This window comes from Pipra filicauda, unplaced genomic scaffold (assembly GCF_003945595.2).
Source record: "Pipra filicauda isolate LSUMZ 115617 unplaced genomic scaffold, ASM394559v2 scaffold42_size3861933_pilon, whole genome shotgun sequence".
Classification (NCBI taxonomy): domain Eukaryota; kingdom Metazoa; phylum Chordata; class Aves; order Passeriformes; family Pipridae; genus Pipra; species Pipra filicauda.
Window position 1 is genome coordinate 3,198,152 of NW_024104565.1, and position 27,174 is coordinate 3,225,325.

General features: G+C 34.4%; 1 protein-coding gene across 6 annotated transcripts in view; it reads right to left on the reverse strand.

Annotated features, from left to right (window-relative positions):
* Positions 1 to 27,174, reverse strand: part of ADGB (androglobin) — a 108,723-nt gene that overhangs the window by 18,331 nt on the left and 63,218 nt on the right. For 5 of the 6 annotated variants that reach the window (XM_027739531.2, XM_027739535.2, XM_027739530.2 and 2 more), the window contains 9 exons: positions 26,770 to 26,884; positions 25,181 to 25,348; positions 22,998 to 23,136; positions 17,455 to 17,586; positions 14,842 to 14,935; positions 13,206 to 13,340; positions 12,247 to 12,400; positions 6,912 to 7,099; positions 5,153 to 5,337 (listed from right to left, as the gene is read on the reverse strand). In XM_027739531.2, the coding sequence (XP_027595332.1) occupies positions 5,153 to 5,337; positions 6,912 to 7,099; positions 12,247 to 12,400; positions 13,206 to 13,340; positions 14,842 to 14,935; positions 17,455 to 17,586; positions 22,998 to 23,136; positions 25,181 to 25,348; positions 26,770 to 26,884 (1,310 nt within the window). The remainder of the gene's footprint in view (positions 1 to 5,152; positions 5,338 to 6,911; positions 7,100 to 12,246; positions 12,401 to 13,205; positions 13,341 to 14,841; positions 14,936 to 17,454; positions 17,587 to 22,997; positions 23,137 to 25,180; positions 25,349 to 26,769; positions 26,885 to 27,174) is intronic. The other variant, XM_027739533.2, reaches the window with a different exon arrangement.

The window sequence follows — 27,174 nt, forward strand, 5'->3', positions numbered from 1 at the left end:
TTTTGACTTCACTGAGGACAAAAGGCTTTACTCTCTCCAAGGTTTATAGTAGAAACAAAGGATGAGAACTGCATTATTGCAACACTTGAAAAGAAAAATGCACAGTGTCGTGTGTTGATGAAACATCCAGGGAAATTCACAGGAGGTAACAGGACTTTAGACCAGATTCAGCAAAATTAACTGGAGGTGTGTCAGTGTACAGATGCCAAGTAAGTGGTTCAGTGTGCCACTAGAAAATCAATGGGAGTCAGGAAATATTTTTTCTTCTGAAAGTCAAATGCCATGGATTACTTCCTATTGTATCTTTCCTCTGCATAAGCCAGTGCTTCCTTGCTCCTAAGAAAATCAGAAGTCAGGAAATGAAAACAAGACCTAGCAGAGATGCTTTCTTCAAGAGGTCTCACACTCCTAATCACAAGCTATGAGTTGCTCTCCTGCATTACATTCAGAATCTTTAGCACCTGAGCTCTCCCTCTTGGTAAGGAAGCCAGTGAGAGAAACTTGAAGGAAGACAATATATGATTTCCTCTAACCCATTTTTTAAAGTGATGCAACTTCATGGGTGTTATTTTGCAACAGGTATGCCTAAACAAGCCTGTATCTGTGGAACAGTTTCTCACTCGGGTAGATGCTGCTGAGCCTTCCAGGTATCAGTTAGCTTCCCATGTTGCAAAGGTGAGAGTAGATGTAATTCACAATGGTTAGAGAATTAGATCTTTCATTGGAAGGAACCAAAATCATTTGTCTTTCACTCAATGGAAGTACATTTGGATGAATAAGAAACATTATTCAAATACCAGAATCTTGAGTATTTTTCTACATCTGAGTGAAAACCTGCTCCAAAGAAACAATTTGTATTCCAAATGGAAGAAAAACTACATAAAGACATATTCTAATTAGGTAAACTGCCTTTAGGTTACCATCTGCAATATTTGCATAAAAGTTTCTAGTCAAGAAGGATCTTCAATGTCTGTCTGAGTGCTGTCAGCAAGGGCCAGTGCAAGTAATTTACAAAAAAGGTAGCTGTAAAAGCAGTGAGTCCAACTAAATGTACTCATTCTTGAAGTCAACGGAGAGGCGATCTCCTCTCCAGGAGCTCTGGAGCTTGGGCTTTAGATGTGCACTGACCTCTGAAGGAGCTTATCTCTGCCTATCAAGGTATGCAGATTTCAAGGGAGGTTGTGGTCCTTAGGCTACAATTGCCTCACTACCCTCCTCTTCTCTTTCTCCTAAACCAGAAGAGCTTTAGTATTGAAAAATTCTATAACGGTTTACCCAGATGATGATCGTGCCATGAAGGTAACTCAGCTCAGAATAATGGAATCCCCCATTCTGCTTTCCTTGCTGGAAAGATGACTTGGAAAAGCTCACAAAAATACATACATATCCACTAGTTCTAGCAATGGTCACCAGGTGGTGCTGTGACACCAAATTATTTTTCTTACTATATATAAAAATATTCAGTCTTGGTTTTCCTATGCAAAGCTCTGACTAGAAGGAACTCCTACCTACCTTGCTTCAAGATTCAAAGAAATATCTGAAAGATACTTTGCAACAGGATTGCATCAGACTGTTACTGTGGAAAATAAGAGCATTATGAGCATTCACTTGCCCATCTGTGCTTACAGAACTGCTGTGCTTGTATCTACAAACTAAATTGTGCTTGCAATGTGTGTGTCAATATGTAACTCCTTTATTGGCAAGCAAATGTTCGAGGTCCAAGTCACCTGCTACACCTCAGAAGAGGTAAATATATTTAAAATCAATCGGTTTAATGTAGTTTTTGAGCTGCAAAAGACGTTTATAGAATATGATATTGTGATTGGAGATGAATTAACGGGCAGTGGGTGGGCAAGGGAGATAATGTTTTATTGTTGATGCTTGCACAATATTGTCACTTAGTACTTCTAGCAACACAGCAATCAATTCTGTGAGAGGCAGAACGTTCGTGGTAGTGAAAAAGTTTCGAATTTAATGATTGCGACTGGCTTAACTAACAAATTTGGTGGTGATGGTATAGTAGTGTTTTCTGATTACTCCTATTCTGAGAATATACACTTTTTTAGGGGACAAAAAGATACTGACAGTATGAATTTTGTTGTATTGAGTGTCAGTTGTACTACTCTCCACCTGAACTTGGCATCGGTATTTCTGAATGTCCCTTTATTGTTTTGTACATGCCATAATAACACTTCTGACAACAGCAAAGAAACATGCTTTTATGATGCCATAAACTGAACCACTACTAAACCTACAGACACTCAGCAGTATTGGTTATAATGAGTACATTTCATTATATTTTCATTTAGTTTAGATGTTCTGAAAGATTTTACACAAAATACCTTCTTTGTGATAGACAAGATATATACTTAAGGAAAAGAACTTCAGCGTTAAGGCCACTTGGTCTAGTATTGTAAAAATACTAGTAATAGTAAAAAAACTAGCTTCACAGTCATTCCTTCCAAATGGCAACTCCCTATATATACTCACACACACTTAAGGGGCATCAGAATATTCATTTCACCTTCAAATATAGTCTAAAATTATAGTTTGTTTTTTATTTTTTTTTATTATTTTTCCCATACAGCATTGAAATTTCATATAGAACACTATTCTAAAGGATCATGAAAACTACACAGTTCAAAATAGTGGAGGTGAGCACATGAAGTATAATTCTGTTGGGGCTTTAACAAAGCAATGATCCAGTATTTGAACAACTTGTCTTTACCTCAGGTTCCCATATGTTCAAACAGGCAGAAACTCAGATTTACAGAAGACTTATTGTTTAAGAGTCTTCATAAAAGGACTGAAGATTTTAATATCTTACTATCTTATGTACAGTGGTGTCCATGGAGGGACAATAACAGACTTGTTAGCTTATAAACATCTGTTTTATTTAAGCAAACTTGTAATTCTTATGAAGAAATAATTTTCAAAATGAAACAAATATAATGAATAATTCAAAATAGTATACAAATAAAATGTAAATAGTTTGATTAAAAAGTGAGGTGTATAGAAAACAGGAAAACAAAGATTATGAAAGAAGATGGCATGGCAGTAGCCCATAAAATCTATTACATACAAGAAGTGGAATGGAGGTAGGTAGATGGTACCTAATTTTTGCTTTAAAATTACCTGAGCACTACAGAGACAATTTTTGAAAATTAGTCTTGAGAATTATGTACCCCATTCAACTGTATTTATTGGCTTTGAACAGTAAAGTCAAACAACATTTCAAAATCTAATGTCAATCAACCGGCTGAGAGTACTTCCAGATGACAAAATTTTCATTTCAGTTTTGTTTTAGCTTCTTTAGCAGCCCATCTCCAATTTTACCAAACCATAAAAATGCCAGTAGCAAATAGCTAATAGTGTCTGATAGTAGCTCTTTGAGTACTGAGTCTGGCAGAGCTTTAACTTTCGAAAGTCTGAAAATAAAGCATGAAAGAGAATGTCTGTCCTCTGGAACATGCCCCAAGTTTTATCACTGTATCAGAGGGGGATGATAGCAGAATACTGATAAATCTCAATCCAAAGGCTCTCTCTTTTAAGTCCATTTGTAAATCAATACTTCCTTCGTGGGACAGCACATCCAAGGAAACTGGACTATTTGTGTATCATTAAGAAAAAAATCCCAGAAAATATAAGCCTTAATTACTAACTGATATCACAGGATCACTGGAGGCTGAGTGGACTTGGCAGAGGCTGGAAGACACCTCTAGAGATCATTTAGTTCAATTCAACTACTAAAAGGAGGGTCAGTTAGGGTAAGTTGCTCACAGCCATATCTAGTTGGATGAATACTCTAAAAACCCTCTGGGCAACGTGTTGCAGTGTTTGATGCCCTGAGAGTGAAAATGAAACAAATAAACAAAATGCTTAAATTGTATTTTCTACATTTAAGTTACTGCTCATTACTCTTGTATTCTCACTGGGCACCACTGAGTTTGGCTTAATTTTCTTTACTTCTTTGCCGCTTGTCACAGTATTTCTATGCTGCCACACTTGGGCATGCAGTAGATCCAGAGTGTTAGTTTGCTGGACTACAGAAAGTCACTTTTGACTGATGACAGCTGGATTTTTGTTCACTAGTTTTAAAGTACTAAGAGAAAATACATGGATTTTAGCACCTTTGACCACACACTGGTTCTCACCTTTAACAAGAACTGAGCTAACAAAACTGCAGTGTAATGAATGACAATAAAATTTAAAATAAATAAAGAAAAAAACCCAACTCTGAGCAAATAAACTTCTCAGATTCAACTGTTCTGCTGAAAGTATGTAAAGTGTTTGCTGTAGCTTTCAATGAAAGTTACAAACAAAATTTTGTTTAAATTCAAGCGTTCCCATGAGTTATAACTCTATCTTGGTATTTAAGTTGCTATGATAAAGAATTTACAATACTATAATGGACATTTATGCCTTTTATTGCAACTTTGCAAGCCTGGAACAAGTAGCTCTTCCTTCACTGTCTCCTATTTCAATGAGTATCATTGGGAAGCTGTAGCAAAGGCAGAGTAAAAAATGGAGAGTTTTTCTTAAGGATAAGTATTACATCATTTATTCAAGAGCCTTTTGCCTTGTACTCGGAAGCTCATATGATAGATGAGAAAACAATAAAACGTGTGCTTCTGCTAAAAGGAGTGATGCTTAGGATGGTGCATTTAAACCACAAGGCCTGGTGTAATTTGTGAATTATTTACCATGTCCCATTGTCTGAGTATCAGTTTCCTAACGGCCAAAATTTTTGAACTTTAAGATCAAACAAATAATGGCAAGATCTTGAAAATAAAATCTATTTCAACTCTCAAGGACATGCAAGGACATGCATAAAAATTCTCAGCCTTGAGAAGCTACTTCACTATCCATGAAACTCTTTATGCAGTTATAAAACAAGACCAAAAGGCAGAGGAAGAAAATAAGGCTGGACACCTTATTTCAATCAATCCTTTCAGTGACTTTCCTCATTGTTGAGGGCCAAGGACTTCTGTTCATTGCTCAAAAATGTAGCTGATTTTATTCAATCACAAAGCAATTAGGGTTTTATGAAAAGAGTAGGAAAAAATAATATTTTTTGTGATTACCTAAAATTATTGTAAGAACGCATATTCCTCAGTGAATAAAATTATCAAATACAGAATGCAATACTTACAGTGGGAGCTCAAAAGTGATCCGTTACTCAGGAAATTAAAAACAGGGATGACTGCGTGGCCCTTTCCAGTGACACTTATAATTTCTTCCTCGTTATCTAGGACTTGTAGTTTAATGAACACATCTGATTTAGAGGTTTGTACCTGCACTGTAGCAGTATGTGGTGCTTTGACTTTTACTGAATACCTAAATAGGAAGAAAAACATTATAGCAATATAACCAACTACATGTGATAATTTTTTTAGGAAACCACCTAAACGTTGTGCCAAACTGGAAGCAAACACTTAACATTGAGTTTGTAGTCAACTGTTTTCTTGGAATCTGGTGGACTAAGCTTCCTCTACTGAAGTTTAGTGCAGTAAATCCACATAGAAAGTAAGTGCTGCTTCTGCAAAAAAGGTCTAGCCATTTATTTTTTTCACTGCCTTATCGAAAGTCCAAATATACATTTTACCTCCTGCTGCACTAGTATTTGTAGAATAATATGGTTAGCCAGATCAGGGAACAGTATCATTTAAAATGTACCTGAGGGGAAAAAAAAGAATTATTTGCTTTCAAAAGGGTAGGGATAACTCATTTGATAGCAGCTGCTACTCTGGTCAACTTAAAACACTTTTGCATTAAAAGACTGTAGAATTAGAATCTGAGGACAAAATTTAAATAATTGTTTTGCCGTGACTCAGGACTTTATATATTATTTGCTTTTTGTCCATAAATACAAATTGTTAGACTAATCTGACCAAACGAGCAAAGAAATGACAACACACAAACTCCATTACCCTGACTTCAGCACATTTGGAGCCAAAAATATATAACTATCTTAAAATATTTTTTTTTTAAGGATTGGTAAAATCAGAGAGGAGAAAGGAAAAAAAATCATCAGGAAAGAGAGAGTTTAAAAAATTTGAGTCCACTTGTTACGTTTCCATTACATGCTTTTTTCATTTATATTGAAACTGTTTCTTCTGCTGAATAGACATTAAATCCAAGAATAATCCATTGGTTTGAAATATTCAAACAAATTTTCAGGAATCAAGGTAAAATGTTCTAGAATCAACCTTCAAAATATATAAATTTAATCAGCTCTAAGCACAGGGCCTGTTCTAGTGCAGTGTGTACTCCTTTGTGTAAACTTCAGTATAGTGATTTAGCAGCGGTCGGTTCTAAAGTTACTCAGACAGAACTTATTTAATTAACTTTAACCAATTAAAAAAGGATTAATAAAAACTAAATCGCATTTTTATTAACCATATTCTCCTCAAAGAATCAGGATGCTAAAATAAAATGTATGTAAATTTTTCTACCAACCCTGCAAGATGGAAATTGGTCTGATATATCAGGAAAGAAAGTGTTGCATTCCTTTATTATTTAAAGCTTCATCTGAATAGCTGAAAAAAAATGTATCAAATTTTGTGTCTCCTCCCCATCTGCAAAATCTCAATTTTAATACATATTTAATCCCCCAAAGTACTACAGAATTCCAGCGATTGGCACACAGATAAGATCGAGCTTTCAGTATTATTTCAGTATTATTATTATTTTGAAGTTATAGTCTGTGCACTTCATACCGGTTGTTCATTAAGCAGTGGCAATATTTCAGAAAATAACACTTTCACAAACCAAATGGTAAATTCGATAGTCTATAAAATTTAGATATTTGTCTCAATACTCTCCCCTTCTAAGAAAAAGGAACAACGTACTTTTCTGTCAAAGATGACCCATAGAAAAAAAATATTAATCATTCTCCTCTCAATATTTACCTAAACATTATATTCTCTTTGTTGGGTATGTAATGCCCTTTAAATAGTCTAGTAGAATACACATTTTTTACAGTCTCACGAGAGGGAAATGGAAGTGGACTATGAGAACTGATGAGCCTGAGCTTCCATTTTCCAGCTGCCAGAGGTAGGTCACCAGTATGTGCTTCAGCCATGAAAGTGTATCCTTTCTGAAAGGGGAAAACAAGTCATTTTTACTCGGCAATAAAACTACTTAAAATGCACTCTATGACTACATGCAATACACTTTCTGTCCATGTTACACTTAGTAATAGAATAAGAGGTCCTTCATAAGCAAGAATCTTATAATTCTATTCTATTTCAATTTATGATGCATCTCTTATTACAGCAATTTATATTTGGCAAAAAGTTACACAGTAAATAAAATTCAGTTTAATCTAACTTCAAAGCTGGCAAGTATTTTTAGGGGCAGATACAATCAAATCCTGAAGTCACTTTGTAACCGAATTATTTGATGATTTAAGGTGTCCTTCATGCTTTAGGCAGTGTGAAAGTAAAGGTGGATGAGCTTGCTGCATGGAAATTTAGAGACCGGATTACTTCTGTCTTCAAATTTGAGGTTAAATTAATATTGCCTCTACTTTCAATAATGCAATTGCAAGTACAGCATGAAATTTCAAGATATTAATCTTATTTTTATGAAGATGTCGATTTAAGAAAAAATATTTCCAGTATTAGAAAATGCAAGTAAAAAATTAACAAAAACTGAAACACACAATTAATAAGCCTGGTGTTGATTTATGTGTTCTTTATGAATTCTGAGAATAGGAATATGAGGAACCAGAGTATAACTTAAAAAGTTTCAAAATTTGATTAATTTTTATTTGTAATAAGGAGGGCTATATTAATGTGATTACTTAAGAGGCAGGTGCAGGAAAAAGGGATATAAGGAGTGCAATGGCCAGTTGTAGTGTTACAGGGGAACTCAGGATTAAGTCCCTTCTTCATATTCTCTAAGACAGCTCTACTAACTCTATTTCAAACATTAAAACTTCAAGTTCCACCCAAGAAATAGTCCAGATGAAAATTCTTTGAAAGCTTTTAACTCTTTCAGTCTTCTGCTAAATTTCAGTTTAAATAAAACAGTATTTACAAGCAAAAACAGCTTTGTTGAAAAATCCTTAATATAAATGGGTTGTGATTTCAGAACTACCCAATAACGCAGGGCTTTATGTGACTCAGGACTTCAGAAATACTTAGAAAGAAAGTAAAATGAATTATTCATGATTCCAGTTTGTGGAATTGTAACTGTAAGGCTCTTTACAACCTTTCATCACCACAAGGTAATAGCAACCTCTCAAAGTTATGATTCAGGAGAAGTCACTTATTCAAATATCTAGTTAAGCATATAGTTACATATAGGCCCTCCTGTTCTTAACAAGCACATTTGGAAACTGAGAGGGATTTAGCCAGATATTCAAGCGCTTTCTGACAGCATGGGGTGCATGAGAAAAATACTTTCTCTTGTATGCCTACTTATAAGGATAAGGTTATACAATCTTAACATTCGGTATAAATATGCAGAAAATTTAGACAAGACCAAAAATTTGAGTGAGCACTTTCTGAACACCATGAGCAATTAGAAAGTACAATAACTAAATTTTGCAGCTGGCAGGAACATCAAGTGTTCCTGAGAAATGAGCAAAGATCTAGACAATCCCATCAGATTTATGTCTCTTTCTTAAAAAACTTCTGAAAAGTTTCATTAGCTACTTAGATATCTTGTTACAATTTACCATCTGTAGAATCAGAAAGGATTGTTTTCTAATACACCACCTAAACCAACTTTTTGGCAAAGTAAGATGATTCCCCTATATCCTTCTACGACTAGTCAAGACAAATAACTGAGCAGTGTCCTTGCTCAGACTTCTTTTTTCTAGACTAAATATGTTGGTAGTGGTGATTTCTTAAACTCTTATCTATGTAGGTCAGCTGAAGCTTGATTGCTTATCTCTATCCTTTTCTACAATCCATTTGAAAGACTTGTGAATAATAAAGAGAGCAGAATTTAAAAACAAAAAAACAGAACTAAAAAAACCTCACAAAACTCTATCCACCAGGAGAAAAAAAGTCCCACAGAAGAAGAAAATGTAATGCAAAATCAAAACATCCAAATAATGCAAAACAAGTAGACAGTTTCTATCTAGACTGTAATGTCCACAAAATGACAACAAACTTTATTGTTAGTGTGCAGATTTTATCTTTATTGTCAGTTATTCTGAAATGAACTTTAATGTGTTCCAGGAGTTTCTCTGCAGCAGAATAACAGCATCTGTTGACAGGATTTCTTTTTAGCTGTGTTGTAAATTGCTGAGTCATAGTTTTGAAGAAGAAAAACTAACTGGGAGGTGTATTTAAAAAAAAAAAGGACTTTTTCTGTAATAATACTGATATTTAGGAATGCAGGCAAACCATATAATTTCTTGCTTGATGTATTACATTGTTGACTGCTTTTTACAAATATTTTTATAAAGAAAGGTAACAGATTAAAAAAATACAGCTGTATTCTCTGTTTAATAATAATTGCAAAATATGTTGTCAAAACATCAATAGAGCTTCCAATAGCTTGGGCAGGTCCACTGAAACATTAGTGAACCATTTACAAATAGAAAGAAAACAAGATAAATGGTAGAGTATAAGGTTATATTCTTACTGAGGAAGTCAAGAGCAGTGTTGAGAAATGTGGTAAGAAAATGTAGAAAATACAGCATGCCTGCACAATTCTGTTTTAATACTCTCAAAATCACTCTTTACTGATATTAACCACATTTAATATTATGAAATATAAGCCATTAGTCTAGCAAATAATAACAGAAATGTCTGCTTTAAGAGGGGACTTCTTCAATAGTGAAGAACAGGAATAAAATAAAAAGGGCCATTTCCATTAGTCATCGACAGAATCACTGAGGCTATTGTGCTGTACCCATGGGGAAAAAAAAAATATTACAGAATGTATCTACTTGGGTAGGGCATAAAATCCCAGGCATTTCCAACATGAAAACTACTGTACTACACAGAGCGTTGGTAAGATCTTGTTTTGAAGATTGTGTATGATTCTGGACACCTTTCTTCAAGAAAGATAGATTAAATGGGAGAAGGTCTAAGAAAGAATTAGTGAAATCAGGGAAACGGAAAAACTGCCTTGCAGGGCAGAACCAGACAGTTGTGTCTGCTAAGCAGGATCTGAAATAAATCTGAAGTTGTGATTGTGCAACCTGTCACTTTCCTGAAAAGCAGTAAGTAGCAGTCACCACTGAGATTTCTTTTTGCATCCTGCCACTTGCCACTGACATATTCCAATCCAAATTTCCTTGTCTGGTGGAATCCATACACCATTTCTGAGTATCCCAATTAGTTTTGAGAGCTTCAAGAGCTTGTCTGCAACCTTTCTTTTCAAAGCATTGTCCTCCAGCAGTAGCACTCCTTATCTGTCACATTCAGCTTATATTCACTATAAACACTAGATAAGGCAAGTTCATTCTAAAGAAAAAAAAAGTCTAATGAAATTTGAAGTTACAAAAAAAAAGACAAGAAATCTGCTTCTACAGTGTTAAATTATAAATGAATCAATTCTTTGGTACTGACAGATGAGACTGAGAGGGCTAAAATGTGAATAGAATGTGTCTTCACTAAAAGATCAACTGTGAACATGTGAATAGAATAGTTGAGATTGGGATAATATTTAAGAGATAAGAGACAGACCAGAATAGGAAATTAAGTAGTAAATAATACAGATAAATCAAGAATTTGGACTAGTCAGGTCTGATGAAATGCTGAACTGTCTGAAGGATAATTAAATAACAGACTAAAACAATGATTAAACATTCAAATTATGTTTGATAATCAATGGAGGACACTAAGGTACTTAGTATCAGTCAGCATAACCCCAAAGGCTGAAAGCATCATGAAATAACTAGTAGTATGAACTCCTTGCAACCCCCTCAACATAGCAAAAAAACTGTAAAGAATAAGTCCTGTCAATCCAACCAAGATTCCCTTTTTAGGAAAGCACAGTATGGGAAAGAAGGAGATATCTGACACTGTCTCTTTGATCACTCTTCTAAGCCAAAGGAAATGCTGTCATAATGAAGAAATTAGGGTGACTGTTGAACAATCACATCCAGAAAGCACATATTCATGGCTCCTTTTGAAAGAGAAGGATGCAGTCAGTGAGATTTCAAAGATCTAACCTGAACCTGATTCCATTCAAAAATTTTTTCTAAAAATATATATCTATTGAGATGGTGAAATGGAGAATATATATGCTTAATTAGCTAATATTACAAACTAGGAAGTATGATAGCTTTAGAGGAAGAGAAAATTAGAATTAAAGATTATTTTAAACTGGGGAAATGGCCTGAAAAAACAACATTAAAATCAGTAGTGAAATACACTATATTTACTCAAGAATAATAAAGTACAGGATTCAGTTCTTCAAGAAAGTACTAGGGTTACAGAAGTACATGAAGTAGCAATGGCACTGCAAAATAGGGCAAGCATCACAGTTGGTTATATAAGCAAAAGTAAAGCCCACAAGATGTAAACTTAACATTCCTTACTCACCATTTGTATGGCCACAAGTTATACACTGGAATAAAGTTTACTGTGCTCAGTGTTATGCATGATAAACAAGAAAAAACTCCAAATAACAGCAGTTGGAAAGAGTCCAGAGAAGAGAGTAATCAAGAGTGTAGAACATATAACTTGTGAGGTAAGGTTGACTAGAGTGTCTTCTTTAGCCCAAAGGTCAAAAGGCAGGAGGATGGGAAACGGTAATAATTATTTAACAATATAGAGGCTTTTTTAGAAGTAATTTACACCAGTGCTTCCAAAGTAACATGCAGGACTTGGGAGGGGGAGCACGTCTAAAGCTGTATTTGGCATCAATGCTGCAATTACCTTTAGTGTCTGAAGATGCATGCTAGTTTTTGTAGGAATGATTTATAAAAGGCTATTTAAACTTTATTTTTAGTTTGACCCTTAACTCTTGAAGGTTGTTCTGTCACGTGCACAGCACCAGCATCAACCACATTGCCACAGAATAGCACAGCACAGGGAACCAAATGATATTTCTGCATTTAGCAACAGCAAAAAAACATCAAATAAAATTAAGTCTATTCCTTCACTATAAAAGGTTCAGCACAGAAGCAAATTAGCGACAATCTCTGTTCAAACTTGCTAATAAATAAGGGTGCACTTTTAAGTAGAACACTACGACATAGCTAAAAATGTCCAAAGAATTTGGGCACTTATTATTCTTAAAATTATACTTTTCACAGCAATTATTTGCATTTACCTTATTTTTGGGATAAACATGAGGTGCCACTTCGAAAAAGACATGTGGCATTTCCTCCAGTGTGTCATTATCAACAACATGAAGTCTACAAGAAGGGATAGTGGTATACATCTTTGTCACTATAAGCATGTCTTCTGGAACAATAAATATTTCTCTAAAAAAATATTCAAATAGTATCAAAATTATTTTCACAAAAAAAGGGATTTGTGTAACACAAAGCAAAAGTATTGTCATGGTTTAACCCCAGCCAGCAATGAAGTACCACACGGCCGCTTGCTCACTCCCCCCACCCAATCCACCCCGGGGAGAAGAATCAGAAAGGAAAGGTAAACCTCGTGTATTAAGAACAATTTAATAACTGGAAAAAAATATAATAATAAATATGCTAATAATATTAATAACTTAAATGATAAGGAGAGGGAGAGAGACTAACAGAAACCAAGAGAAACAAGTGATGCATAATACAATTGTTTGCCACCCACTGACCAATGCCTGTTCCCGAGCAGTGATCAGCCCCCTTCCAGGTAATTCCCCCCACTTTATATACTGAGCAGGCCATTCTGTGGTATAGGACATCCCTTTGGCCAGTTCAGGACAGCTGTCCTGGCCATGCTCCCTCCCAGATTTTTATGCACTTTCCCACTGCCAGAGTGCGAGACACCAAAAAGTTCTTGAACTGGGATAAGCACTACTCAGCAACAACCAAAACATCAATGTGTTATCAACATTATTCCCATACTAAATCAAAACACACAGCACTGTACCAGTTACTAGGAAGAAAATGAAGAAGAAATGAACAAGAAAATGAACTCTGCTCCAGCCAAAACCAGGACAAGTATACATCAGAATTTAGGGAAAGCAGGCAAATAGAAGTAAGTTTTTAAAGCAGGTTAGTGAAAAAACACAGCCTATCAGCACTACTTTCCCACAAGAGTTATATAGGGCTGTATGAAACTCACCTAAAAACCAAGAACCACACGTGTGGTGGGTGATCAGCACAAGTTACAGCATAGTCAGCAAAAGACATTTTACACCATTCATCTTCATAACAAGGAAACTTTTCAATTGACTTACAGTTTCTTTTAAACATTTCTCTGGAAAGCAGCAAACAAGATAAATATTTAAATCTAATCATGAAGGCACATATATCCTGACTTTTACTTATTCCAGTAATGAATAACACTGCTTTGTGCACGAATGTAAAAAAACAATATAAAAATGTTTCTCTAGTAGCTGTTCTCTGAAAAAAAAATCACATAGGGATCAGCTTTTTCAGAGCTAATGGCAAAGAAATACATGTATTTCTCTCCATCAGTCTATCTATGACTACAATTTCTTCTAATAGCCCAAAATGTTATGGCTTCTACAAAACTTTACCTCTTTTTTTTTAAATAGATATCAGCTAATATAACTTTCTTTACATTAAACGGTCATCTTCAAGCTGTGGCATCATTAGGAGATTTCAAACCCCTTTATTTAATTTTAAAACTTTTTTGAACAAGAAAGGGATAAAAGGAAAACTTGTTGACCAAGGGGCTAGCTTGTTATATTAAAAGCAATTCTGTCAGCTGCTAAAAAAAATTAAGCACAAGCACATCAGCATGACTTTAACACTCAAATGTATCCATTGGGACAATGCCTTTGAACCCATAAGTTTTAAAAGTCTGAAGGCAGACTAAAAACTGCATCTAATTTGCTGATTTAGAGGTGCTGCAAATCTTAAATGGAGGTCTAATACTTGTAACAAGGCTGGGGTTGCAAAGTCCTGATATCATCAACATACAAAGGTTTTACAGGATTAGAAACACTAAAAAGTAAAATGAAATTATACCTGATATGAGTGCTGCTCAAGTTACTGGTTATAGGGAGTAAGGATTTACACCCACAGGCAGTAATTATTGCTAGTTCAGACTCCTTACCCCTGAAAGAACTGATCTACTGCTAGATCAGTTGTGTGAACACTAGCAGAGATATTTTTGAATGACTTAATGGAAATACGTGATCCTCAAAAAGTGTCATGCTTGCAAATGGCTTAATGAACACTACTGAAATTGGAATAGCTGTCTTTGCAAAAGTTGTAATAAAATACCAGGGAAAGCATCTACCTAGAAATACATCTACTTCGCTTCAAGCAAGCGCAACAAAAAGTCCTATGACTAGATAATAAATGGTGGTAACATTAAATAGTATAGTTATTCCCTTTCTAATGTCTATTCCTTAGCAGATAGCGTGAATTGAAAAGTTTCTTTAAATCAACTAGCTAACTGCTTAACTGAGGAATCAGTATCAGATCTATACTTATGAAACAGCCCACAAGACACTAAAAAAAAGGATAAATACAGGAAAAAGATAATATTGTAGCTGAAGTTGTAGGAAAAAAAATCTGTAACATATCTAAAAATTAGATTTTACTCATGTAGGGTACGCAGAATAAAGCATAGCTTATTTTCACTGAAAACATCTCATCTCCTCCAACAGGGTTTTGTAATTTTAAACCTAATAATGCTCTTACCATGTTTATTTTGTGAAATAGCAATTTATGACAATTCTATGTTACTGCCTGCAATTGAATAGTTTTATTTATTGCATGATTACCTTAACAACATTATAGCACACTGTTCAAAATTTAATTCAATCATAGTCCACAATGTTTTCAAGGTTTCTTCAACAATAGCATTTTCTCTAGTACCTAGAAATAATAAAAAAGTTAGAAAATATAACATCCAACTTCTGCATTGTTTAAATTTTACACCTGCCAAATACTTCTGAAAAATGCCACTCATACAAGTAAATCGCCTTATGAATCACTAGTTTTTATTTGTAGTTTTACAGGAGTCTCACTGAGCTGAAAACTGTTTTCTCCTTTGACAGAGGATATTCCACTGTTCATCACCTTTGTACTTTTCAGCACTCCTATAACTGCAAAAATGACGTGATCAATATTTTCTCTAATTTACAGCTTTTTCACTGTAACACGTGGTGATATGTGGTAATTTCTGTCCTCAGAGAATAGGCTCTTTAATTCAAAGCAACTCTCATTTGCAGATACCAGGAAGGGATGTACCTAGGCTATCTGTGCAGTTAAAAAGAAAAGAATTGGGCAGCTCCAGCAGGTAATTAATCCCACCCATGTTGGATACCTCTCAGATGACAGGATGTGTTGTCATCTTAAGGTATCAACTTCTATTCACAGAACACAGATGAAGACTAGGCAACTAGTCTGGACCTGTTTTCTGACTTGTCAAGACTTAAGTTGGGTGAAATTCTCCTTTATTGCATAAGCAACTAGCAATGGAACTGGAAGGGAAAACTAAAAGAAAACAACAAAAAAAAGAGGGGCAAGAATAGTAACACTTTACTGTAATGACAAATAAGAGAGAAAAAAATTATAGATAATGGAGGGAAAGGAGGAGAAATATAGTATGATTAAAAAACCCTACAGTATAGGACCATAAAAATAATACCAGAATTAAAGGTAACAAATAAGAAGTTAAGAAAGATATTATAGACAAATGAGGAAAAGAGTTGGTATACTAATATAGAGCTCAAATGACAAAACATCTAAAATCTAAACTTCAGAAGAACAGCTTATGGGCTGTAGGATTTGTATGGATTAATAATACTAGTGAAAGTTTAGGGAAATTCCTAATTTGCATGGCACTTCAAAAACAAATATAGAAAGGCACTAGACTACTGAATAAGAAAGATTGGGCAAGACTTGTCTACAGAAAGAGGCAACACCAGATCTACAGATAAGGAGATGAAGGTACAAAAGGCAAAAGAGACCATTTGGTACAGATAAATGTATAGGTGAAGGAGCCCCAGCAATTATGGTAATTTAAGAAGGAGCTTTCAGCAGAATGGCAATTACTTACTGAAGAGGCAATGTATATCTTAAAATGGAGCAGTTTTCTTTGTCATGACCCTCAGACATTCCTATACTGTGAGGCTAAAAGGAATCACTATGATCTAACTCTCTATGTAACAGTCCTGCTAACATATTAATGTCATAAATAAATTATTAATTTTGAATTTGATGAGCATCTGTTTGATTTTAACATTTTTCAGTACTACAACACAAATTTGGGTTTATTCCAATAAATACCTTATTCTTTTAAAAATAAATGCTACTTCTAACTTGAATGTGTCGGGTTTCAAGTCACAATCTTTGAATCTCAGACTAAAGATCTTCTTGTTTAGCCTTTGGATCTCAGGCTAAAGATCCTATTGCTATCAAATTCCCTTACTCAAATGGGTACTTAAAGATTATAGTGAAGTCTTTCTTTATCTTGTCTTTCTGAAATTACAAACTATCAACCTGCAATTACAAGGTCCCTCTTTAATCCTGATCCTTACAACTCTACTCAGAATTCTGCAGTTGTTATCTACCTGTCTTTTGTCTTGGACTGTGGACACTTCATTTGGACACAACATTTAAGATGAGATAATAGAATTGCTGAATAGGAAATGTACTACAAGTCTTGAACTGCTATGTAAGATTCCTCTATCTATATACATAAGAAAGAAAGATAGTATCAGGTATAGTATCTTTCGAGCAAAGTATCAGCCTTTGAGACTGTGTGTGTTCCACTTATTATCCATTATGAGGCTCACATTCTTGTATGATTTCCTTTGTATTTCCAGAAAAAAAAACCCAACATTGCCCAGCTCTGAGTTAAATCTACATGACTGTAAATTCTGGTTTAATATCTATGCATATCTAGCGGAGGTAGTGTATCTTTCCTCTACTTTTTAATACTGTATGTGCTGAGTGGTTAGGTATACTTAATAGAACTACAATGTTTACTGCATTTCAGTTAATTTTAACTAGACGTTAATTAAGTCAAAAAATCCTTACAGGACTGATCTCTGTGGTGATCTGTGACACCCAAGGGAATGGCATTAAGTTGTGTCAGTGGAGGTTTAGGTCAGATATTAGAAAAGGATTCTTCAACCAGAGAGTGGTTGGGCTCTGGAATAGGCTCCCCAGGGAAGTGGTCACAGCGCCAAGCCTGGCAGAGCTCAAGAAGCATTTGGACAATACTCTCAGGCAAATGGTGTGACTCTCTGGGAGGATTCTTTGCAGGGCCAGGAACTGGACTTGATGGATCCTTGTGGGTCCCTTCCAACTTTGCATATTCTGTGATCTTTTGATTTGAATAAGATAAAGTATGAAACATTTTTGAAAGGCATTTTTAAACTACATACCTGGTATTCTACTCTTCAGTACTGTCCTAACATAGGACCCTCTCCAGATGGCTTGAATTTTGAGAGCTGCTGCTTGTTCTTCAGATGTGGGAGTTTGGTCCTGCCAACTACCGAGATTCTGCTCACTGCTCTCTGAAAGAAGGGGAGAATGACCAACATCTACAACACTGGAAGTCCTACAGCTGCTTATAATGAATTAAAAATAAATAAAAAAAACAAATAAACACAAAAGGGCAAGAGAGCTGTAACTTAGAAACAGTGTGGTTTCAGCATAAAACTTTTATGACAAAAATATTGCTCTTAAAATCTTGGTTTTATCATGATAAAATTACAGAAAATATACTGTATAATCACGCAAAGTCAAAATGCAATCACTAATCCCAAATACCAAATCACTTAATTCTTCTCTTTATTGCCAGCTATTGCAGTGCATTTTTTAAAATTATCTCCTAATGTAATTTTAAAATATCCTTCTAAATATGAACCAAAAGGTTTTGATACATTAAAGCCTGACTGTAAACACAGTTTAAAAGAGCTTCACAAAATTTTAAGTTCTTCTCTCTCTCAATATGATAATTTTATTAAGTAATGATTTAAACACCAGTGTTGTTCAAAACATTTTATTCTGCCTTCACTAAGAAGACATGGAATAAGGATAAGGTCTGTCATAAAGGGAGAGTTCACTTCTCTGACTTTCTGTTACTAAGAAGTTTTGCAGTGGAACAGAAATTAGTAAGTTCTGACAGGTTAGTAATGAGCTCTTTGAAGGCATCCTTGCTTAGAATCAGCATCCTGGGAGTCATTACCACCCGGGCTTAGGAAGAGGGTGTGGGGAACAACACTACAAGGAGCCAGTGCCAGGGGGCCAGTTTGGAACTGCACAGATATAGAACAAGAGAAGCAAGACAGCATGATAGGAAGGAAACAGTTCTGCAAAAGGAAGTACCAACAAACAAAAAGGAGAAGAGAGGAAACTGCATGAAAAATGTAGACAACATTGAAGACAAATCAACTAGCTTAAGAAAAGATATTGCCTTCATCAACCAGATCACACACTTCAATCTAATCTCTTCTATTGAATACTGTTAAATCTGGATGTGTTCCCAGCCACTCTTTCTCATCAATGTTGCATTTCCAAACTCCAGAAAGCCCCTTTAATACTTGGTGACTCTGAAAGATTACACAAACCTACTTCAATAGAAAACAGATTAGAACTCAACAGTATGAATGGCAAAACCACTTTTATAAAACAGCATATAATCACAGAATAACAAGGGCTGGAGTGGATCACTGAAGGTCATCTGGTCTAATTCCACATCCAAACCAGGATCAATTTAGAGTAAATGTCCAGTCCATTTTTTAATACTTTCATAACCATGGAGACTCCATAACTTCACTGGGCATTCTCTTCCAACTTTTGACTAGTCTCTTTGATAAAAATGTTTTCCTAATATCCAACTGGAATTTAACATGTTCTAAGATGTGTCCTGTCTGTGTATCTCTAGAATATTTTGGCTCTTAGCTTCTCCCATTTATTCATCAACATAATACATTTCAAAATGAATCTACAAGCTTGTCTATTTTATAATTAAAAAGACAGTGGCAAAATGGCTTTTGACTCCACTAATAATTGTTTTCAAGGAAAGGAAATAGACTTCAATTTTCAGCATTTGTTTTAGCTCAGAAGAATGACCTTTGCTGCAGAGCCTACATTCCTCATATAAGGCAAAATAATATATTATAAAGTAGAAGTTGTATACTTTTTATATGAACATGCATATACACATATTGACTAAATAAGTAAGGAGATCCTAATATATAAAAGTACACACAGGAAGTATTGGTATGGTGTTGCCCTATGACCATGCTTAAAATTTTATCCACTAAGGATGGCAAGTAGACTCCACAACTAGAAATAAATATGTATTTATCTAGAAATAAAACATTTCATTTGTGAGGCTAAAAAATATATGGATATGCAGTCACTTAGTTATATGCTAAACTGTTTCTGAATATACAAATATAAAAATTTGTATATTTTGAAACAGTAAAAAGTTACCCTAGAACAGGCTGAAAATCAAAAATGCTGAATGTCTTTTGAAAGTATACATTCCTAAGGAGTTTCTATTTTGTTCTAACTTTAATACAATGTCAGAAGAACCAAAATATTTTTCTTTGTAACATTCAAGTCAAAGTAATGAGGTCGACATTAAATATTTTGATCTTTAAAGGCTTTTTTTACTTAACATTTCTTAATATTTGTCTTATAAGCAGAGAAATGTGTTACTGTGACATGCTTTAAATCAACCAATATTAACTAGTGGACACTTCAAATTTGACATTATGACTGAAAACTGATTCATCAAAAATTTCTGTCATAGCATCGCTATTAGTCAGAAGACACCCCTTCTAATAATAAACTGAAATTTTCAAAGTAGCCTTGCAAGACTTTGTTCACTATAAAATCAGCTGCAGTTTTCTTGTAGGCAATGTAACAATGACTTTTTTTAAAAAGGTGTGTTTTGCATGTACTCAACAGACACTTTACATATTCAACCAAATAATGCCAAACTTTCCTTCACCCTTTACTGGAACTCAAGTTCAAATCCAAAGTGCAAGAAGAAACAAATGTTCAAATTCTCTCTTCAGTCACACAGCAACAACAACTGTATGACCACTGATCTTAACCTATGTTCCTGGAGGAAAGAGAAGCATATTCTGGAAAAGAACTAAGCAGGAACAGAACTTCTCAACTATGGTTTACACAGCTGGGATAAGCTTATAGCAAACAGCTTGACTTCTAGGTAGAACTTCATACAAGAATGTTTTAAAAGAACTGTACACAAAGAGTATTCCACTTCCAACTTCAAAGTTGGAATTTATCCATAAGAAAGAAATGTAGCCTTTGAAATGTGCCTAACTGACTGTCAGGTGTCTGAGACTTGAAAATCAGTGCTGCAGACCTCCAGTGAGTTAATGAACTGAGCTGGCTCACTATTGGGCACAAAGCAACCAGGACAAGGTAAACAAAGAACATGTGTGACAGAGAGCAGGCAAGCAGTACTGAGCCATTAAGTCTATCTCTTGTGTAACATCATCCTGATACACTTCCTTTCCCAGGAGGAATCACATACCTCTACAAATTCAGCATTTCATGACTGCCCAAAGTTCTGCAGGGCCCCTTTATCCACTCTCTTCCCACAAGACCATAGAAGAGCCATGCCATGGAGAAGCACTCAGTTCAGAAATTTCCATCTCTTTTTCATATGTTTACACAGTACCATCTTCCACTTGTTTCTTGTGGCTCCTGTGTGAATTGCTCCATGGGGATGGATGATATTTGGCAGACAAATAAATGCCACTAGATCATTTTCAGATGGCTTCTCAGAAACCTTACCAGACATGACCACTAACTGCAGTACATCACAATATCCCTGCCCTTGGTAAATCTTGAGATTAATTCAGCACACAGTGCAAACTGAATATGCTAATATAAAATTTAAAAAAAAAAAATATATACTCTCAGACATAGACAACAAGAATATTGCAGTACCCTGTTATAGTAGTTTGCACTGATGTCTGTTAGGTTCCAAAAGGTCACAATTAAAGTCTTAACAAGATCTGAGCAACTATCCTGACAGTGCAGCAGTGCTAATAGGCCAAGCAAATCAGGTGATGCCAATCCTTCTAGGTGTTCCTACAATGCATTCCTCACCTTTTTTTCCTGATATCTACCTATTTTAACTTGACTTTTTCACTTGATTTATATGCTTTATTTCTTTAGGTTTCTGGATGGAATCTGAACAAAATCATACACTTACTCCAATGCAGCCTTTATTAAGCAGAGCAAACATTAATAAAGGTGAAAAAATGTCCAATGTCAATAGAACCAAAGGGAAACAATTAACTTTGCAGTCCAATAGGAATATTTTCCTATTTAATTCTGTAAAAGCAAACACATTTAAAGGATACACTGGATACTGGAGGAAAGAAAACTGAAACAGAACTTTCTTCCTCCATACATTCATTCCACTTTTTTGATTCACTGCCCAAATCCTAAAAAATATTCTATCACAGTGGATCTCATATTTTAGTAAAATATATGAGGTCTTTGTTACAACCTGTCAACTGTGCTAATTATTCAAATCTATTTTTAAAATGTCTTCTCTTTTATTGCTGACAAGTGTTTAAGGTTTTTTTTTTTTTGGAATACAGAAATCAGTAGCACAGTCATCTTGAAAAAATGTGACAGGTGTTGTTTACTTCAAGTGGTGTGACAAATGTCAATATGCTGACCCTTATAACTTATACTCTTGCCATGGGATGCAATTCCCTTCAAAATACCTGATGTCTCACAGAATATTCTTCAGAAGAGAGGGTTTTGGAGGAAAGTCCCCAGTAAAGAGAGACAAGTATATGTGCTTTCTTAAAAGAATAAGGGCATTACATCATTGTGTCAGTAAAGATTTTTGTGTAAATTTTAATTTCTTTTTTTATACTGACTTTCTAGAATAAAATGAATAATCAAAAGAAAGTTGATTATTCACCATGTAGAAACACTTTATTCTGTAAGTTCATAAGAGAAGAAGGAAAAGCTAAGTCCCTCTGAAAGGCCTTCAAATGGTGATCAATTTTTCAGATAAATCCTTTTTTTGTTGTAGTATGAAACCATATACATAAAGCTTTTATTATTAAATGTTAATATCAACAGATTAAAAAGTTACATGGACTGAAAAGTAAGTTTTAAAATGGAAAAGAGCCATATATTTGGTTGCCAGGCAAACCTAATACATAATGCCTCCAGCCTGCATACAAAATGAAGCAAAAAACCTGCAGGAAGAGAATTTTCCCTACTTGTAATAAATAAGTTGGCCTTCCAGTGGCTCCTCTCACAGCACGTTTGGGTACACAGCATACCCTAATCACAGGCTGGAGAAGAGGTAGATGGTGCTGTAGCCAGTTCCACACTGCACGTGTGATTAGCCAGCTAACTAGTCAGCCAATACAATTTCCCAAATAATAAGCTTAAAAAACAAGCAAGTAAGTAAGCAAGCAAGCCAACAAAAATCAAAATATCCCTCCCCCTAAAAGAAACAAACAAAAAATCCTCAACCCATAACTAAGAAACTTTCAACAAAGGTACTAACTTAAGTCTTCCTTCACTCTCATTTTGTGAACAATATATGCATTTAAGATCTTTTCAAATGGTAATTTGAACAAAAGTAATGATCTGCAGTACATCAGGTAAAAAATGCACCTGTAGATGTTTGTTAATGTTTGTCAATACTAGCAAATGCAAGCTAGGGAAGACTCAGGGTAATTTTATAAATTAACAAAGGCTAAACAGACTTTCTGGAAGAAAGAAAAGGATCATTTCTATTCTGAGATGAGTCTCAGATGTGCTGTCAACAGTAGAAGTCTCTGGCTTAAAAATGATATGTGCCTACTTAGGCAAGAAAAAACAAGATTAGTGAAGAGCTGGCTTCCTCAAAAATAAGAATGGGCAGACATATTTGAAGTGATTAGCAATACCAATACAGTACCTGAAAATACAGGGTCATCCCCAGAAATCTTAAAGTCTTCAAAATCCAAAGTGAAAGACCTGAAGGCAAGTTTATATCTGTAAGGAGTCTTCTCGTCTATTACATAATTGATCAAACACCAGAACGCAATATTGAAAACCTAAAATCAAAATGCGGAAAAGCATTTAAAGAATGATTAATTGTTAAAAGCTGATTTATATTGCTTCTCATTATTGTTTCAAATACTGTTTAGCTCTTTTCCTGTATCATGTAAACATGAAGTCTTAAACTTCATCTACAAAAATAAAGTATCTGAAAATTAGTCCCAGCTGTAGGACTACAATGCTTCAAGCCAAAAATCAAAAGAAAACCTGTGTCATGTCTGGCTTACTAAAAATAGGACTTATCCTTCAGCGTGTTTGTTACCCAAAATATCTTAATGGTTTATGTGTAGTAGATTGATGGCCTTATACCAGAGGACAGAAGAACATATTATAATTATTATCATGACAGCTTGCATTCATGACTCGAGGTTTCAGAGTAGAGACTGATAACTGAATGGACATGCTTACTAGATTAGGAGGTGACACCACAGAGAAGGATTTGGCTCTATTTTTATTCTTGACATATTGATGCTCTTTAAAGAGCAGAAATCCAGTCTCTTCTTTTTTTTTTTTTATTTTCCCTCCTTATAATAGATAGAAAATTTAGAGTGTGTTTTTCAGAACTTGTTTCATAATCTGAGTTGAAGAACAGAGTAATAACTTAATGGAAAAGCCATAATTTCTTTTTTTCATTGCTCCTTAATTTTGGATTCTTCTGCTTTCTGGAAACATTTTATGTATTTTATTATTAATAAACTCATCTTTTCTTTTTAATATTTAAGACTGGTGAAGAATCTACTACATTCATTCTTACATTCAGAGTAGTTTTTCATTGTTTGTGTTAAAGATAGATAATTTCCATATTTTCAGTCTTGAATCACTGTCAGTTCAGTGCCTCTCATTTATCCAATTTCTGTTTTTTTTTTCTTTTTCAGTTATACATTGGTCTTAGAGGGTGAGAGAGGAATATGTGTGTTCATGACTATTGAATTTTTGTTAAGGTCTCTAAGTTTTACACGAATTTTATGTAAGCATATGCATTTAAAATTTGTATTTTCCATTCCAGAGAGTTCAAATCAATTTTCTTTTCTGGTGGACTTGGCATGAAAATGACCTCTTTCCTGAGTGTTGCACCTGGAATCATTCTTTCTTAATTCTGTTGTTTTGCTGAGTTTGAGCATGGTGTCAAGCGAACATATAAAAGCACTGGCTTACGTGTTCTAAATTTAATATCAGTGATTATAAAAATACTAAACTCCTTCTTCTATTCAATATTCTAAAATACACAGTCTAAGCTACATGAGCTTTCTAGTACTGTGATGAAAGTAAATGAATGTAGAATATATAAAGTACTGGCTGTAGAACAATCAAGTTCTAACGATTGTTATCAAGTTATAACTTGATAACAGTATTATCAACGTTTACATACAAATAAAAATTAGCATGTCCTTTATAAAACTTTATTTGTTGCAATCTTTTTATAATATTGAAAACCCATAGGATAGAGATCTACTGAAAAGTGTAACATTTTCATCATGTATCTAAAGACCCTTTAATTTATCACACATACAAAGCAGAAAAGTGAAATAAGAATTTTGCAGTTTCAAGAAAGAAAGAAAAACACCTAAAAATACTATGAGTGAAAAAAACCTCATTACTGCCTACAGTAATATAAGCTGTAATAATGTTTTTCTGCTCCATTAACTTTAGACACAGAAAAGAACCATTCTGGCTTTTCCGAATTTCAGGGAGAGTCTTTTAAATCCAAAATGAAGTCTTAATATAAAGACCTCTTATGCTTTCTGCCCCAAAGTATGCTAAACTAGATTGACAAAAATAGACTTGATTTAGAACGTGCTGCTCTGCGCATATTGAAATTTGTTCTTATTAAAAGAAGAAAATTATCATACAGTTGCAAGTAATGTTATTTGGGCTTACACTTTATAACAAATGCCCCATTCAGAGCATGCAGGTGGTCCTTTTGAAATGCACAGACATTGTTTTGAAGAGGGTAATGACAATGTTAAGCTGTTATCCAGCTTCTGTAGCTTTTAATGTTTATTAAAATGTTTAACATGCTTATTAAAATTGTTTGTTCACCTTGTAGAGTTCTTCAGCCATTCCAGTACCATGGATGCCAGGAGGACAGAGAGTTAGTTCCAATTCCTTCAAGGCTTTAGAAAGCTCATCCTTACTGCTGTAATTATTTATCACATTTCCAACAGCTTTCAGGATAGTGACAGCCTGTTCTGTAAACCGAGAGCTCTCCTGGGAAGAGAGAATAAACCCAACCACTGTTAGAAAGATCCCTTTAAAATTTTTGTTTGTTTTCTTTCTAGGCTGTGACAGCATACAAGCTTTCTTCCTGCAAAGAAGTACAAAACTTTTCTAAATCCAAGGAATTGTTATTAATTTTATAAACTAAAAAAATCAATTAGGTCTCTGGTATTCAAAAGCATACAAAATTTTCACTGATTTTAGCTACTGAAATTAAAACGTTACAACACTATAACAGACATCATAACATGTATCTATTAATTGTTTTATTTTTCCTGTATCAATACTCCTAGAAAATTTAAACAAAAATAAGATGCATACAGAGACTTTCTACTGCAGTGATAATATGACTTTGCTAGCTGAAATGCTCAGCATCTTCTGTTATAAAAGTACAAATTAGTATTCGTATCCCCTGAAAACAATGACGGAATACATGCTGCCTAAAGCATCTTTAATATTCATCAGGATTTCTGTGTAAGAATATGGATACTTTCCTGCAAATGACACTTTGTAGAGAAAATGCTGTCTTTAAAAGGAAATGCAGGGAAGATCCAAAGATAAGATTCTGCTTTATTTTCTTGACAACAAAGAAAATAAAGCAGAATCCAGAAATTGAAGGCAAGGGATTAGTACAGCCACAAGATATTTTTAATGGTCTGACTTCTTATATTTAAACTTCCTTGCTAAAATAAATGTCATAAATGTGCTTTAGTGCCCTAATATTAGGACCCTGAATCTACACTGCTATGTAAATTTGTTGTCACACTCACCTTTTAAAATATTTTAGCAAAACTGTTAGCTAGAAACTATATTCCCTCCCCTCAGTGCCCATGAAAAATATTTGGGCTTACCGCTTGCCAAAGAAATTTTGAAAATATGGATGACAGTGATATCTGTCTGGATTGTAGACAATGAAGAAGTAAAGCTGTAGTAATTGCTCTCCTGGGCCTCTTATCTCAAGCTATGTAAAGTTATTTGATTAAATTGCTCATTTTAGATATAAAAGCTGCTCTGGGACCCAGTAAGTAATATGTGAGCTCATGGGAAAAAACTAACTTTACTGATGTGACAATTTATTTTAATAGGCAGGTGTTTTTGCTTATTAATTATAATATGTACATGTATTTTATCACATACCCCAAAAAGTGAGTTATATGAGTACCTCAGACATGCATGAGTATTTTTAACACTTTGTGCTGCTGTTCTATGTAAACCACAATACTACCCAATGCTAACTTACAAGTAAGATAATTTTTGCAAATTTTATACCCTTATCCATTTAATATTGAAACTAATATTATACCATTAAACATAATAACTCTAAATGAAAATCCAGTATTACTTCACTTTAAAACTAATTAATAGTCTGAAATACTGTTATCACAATCTTGACTCGTTTTTATTATGCATACCTTTTCAAGAGCTGGCAGCACATCATCCTCTTCTCCAAAGACACATGGCACCATGGTACACAGATGAATGTGGTGCCCTATGGGAGAACTTACTGTGAAGAGTAATATGTGTTTCCTACATTCAAGAAAAAGTAAATTAACTTTTTTCTTTTAATTACAGCAATTATTAAGCTTTTCTTTTCTGCATTTGGTAATACTGAAATCCTTTTCTAGATGTCCTTGTGCTTCAAAATTTGACATGTCCAACTCCTTTCTTTTCAAGAACCTCCAAATGTAGGGAGTAGGTGAAGTCAGAGAAGTCACTATTATTTTATTTTTATTTGTTTAGGTGTTATTTTGATTTTCTTAAGCAAAATAGGTATACTCATTATTTCATACAGCTACAAACAACAGATTGTTTCATCA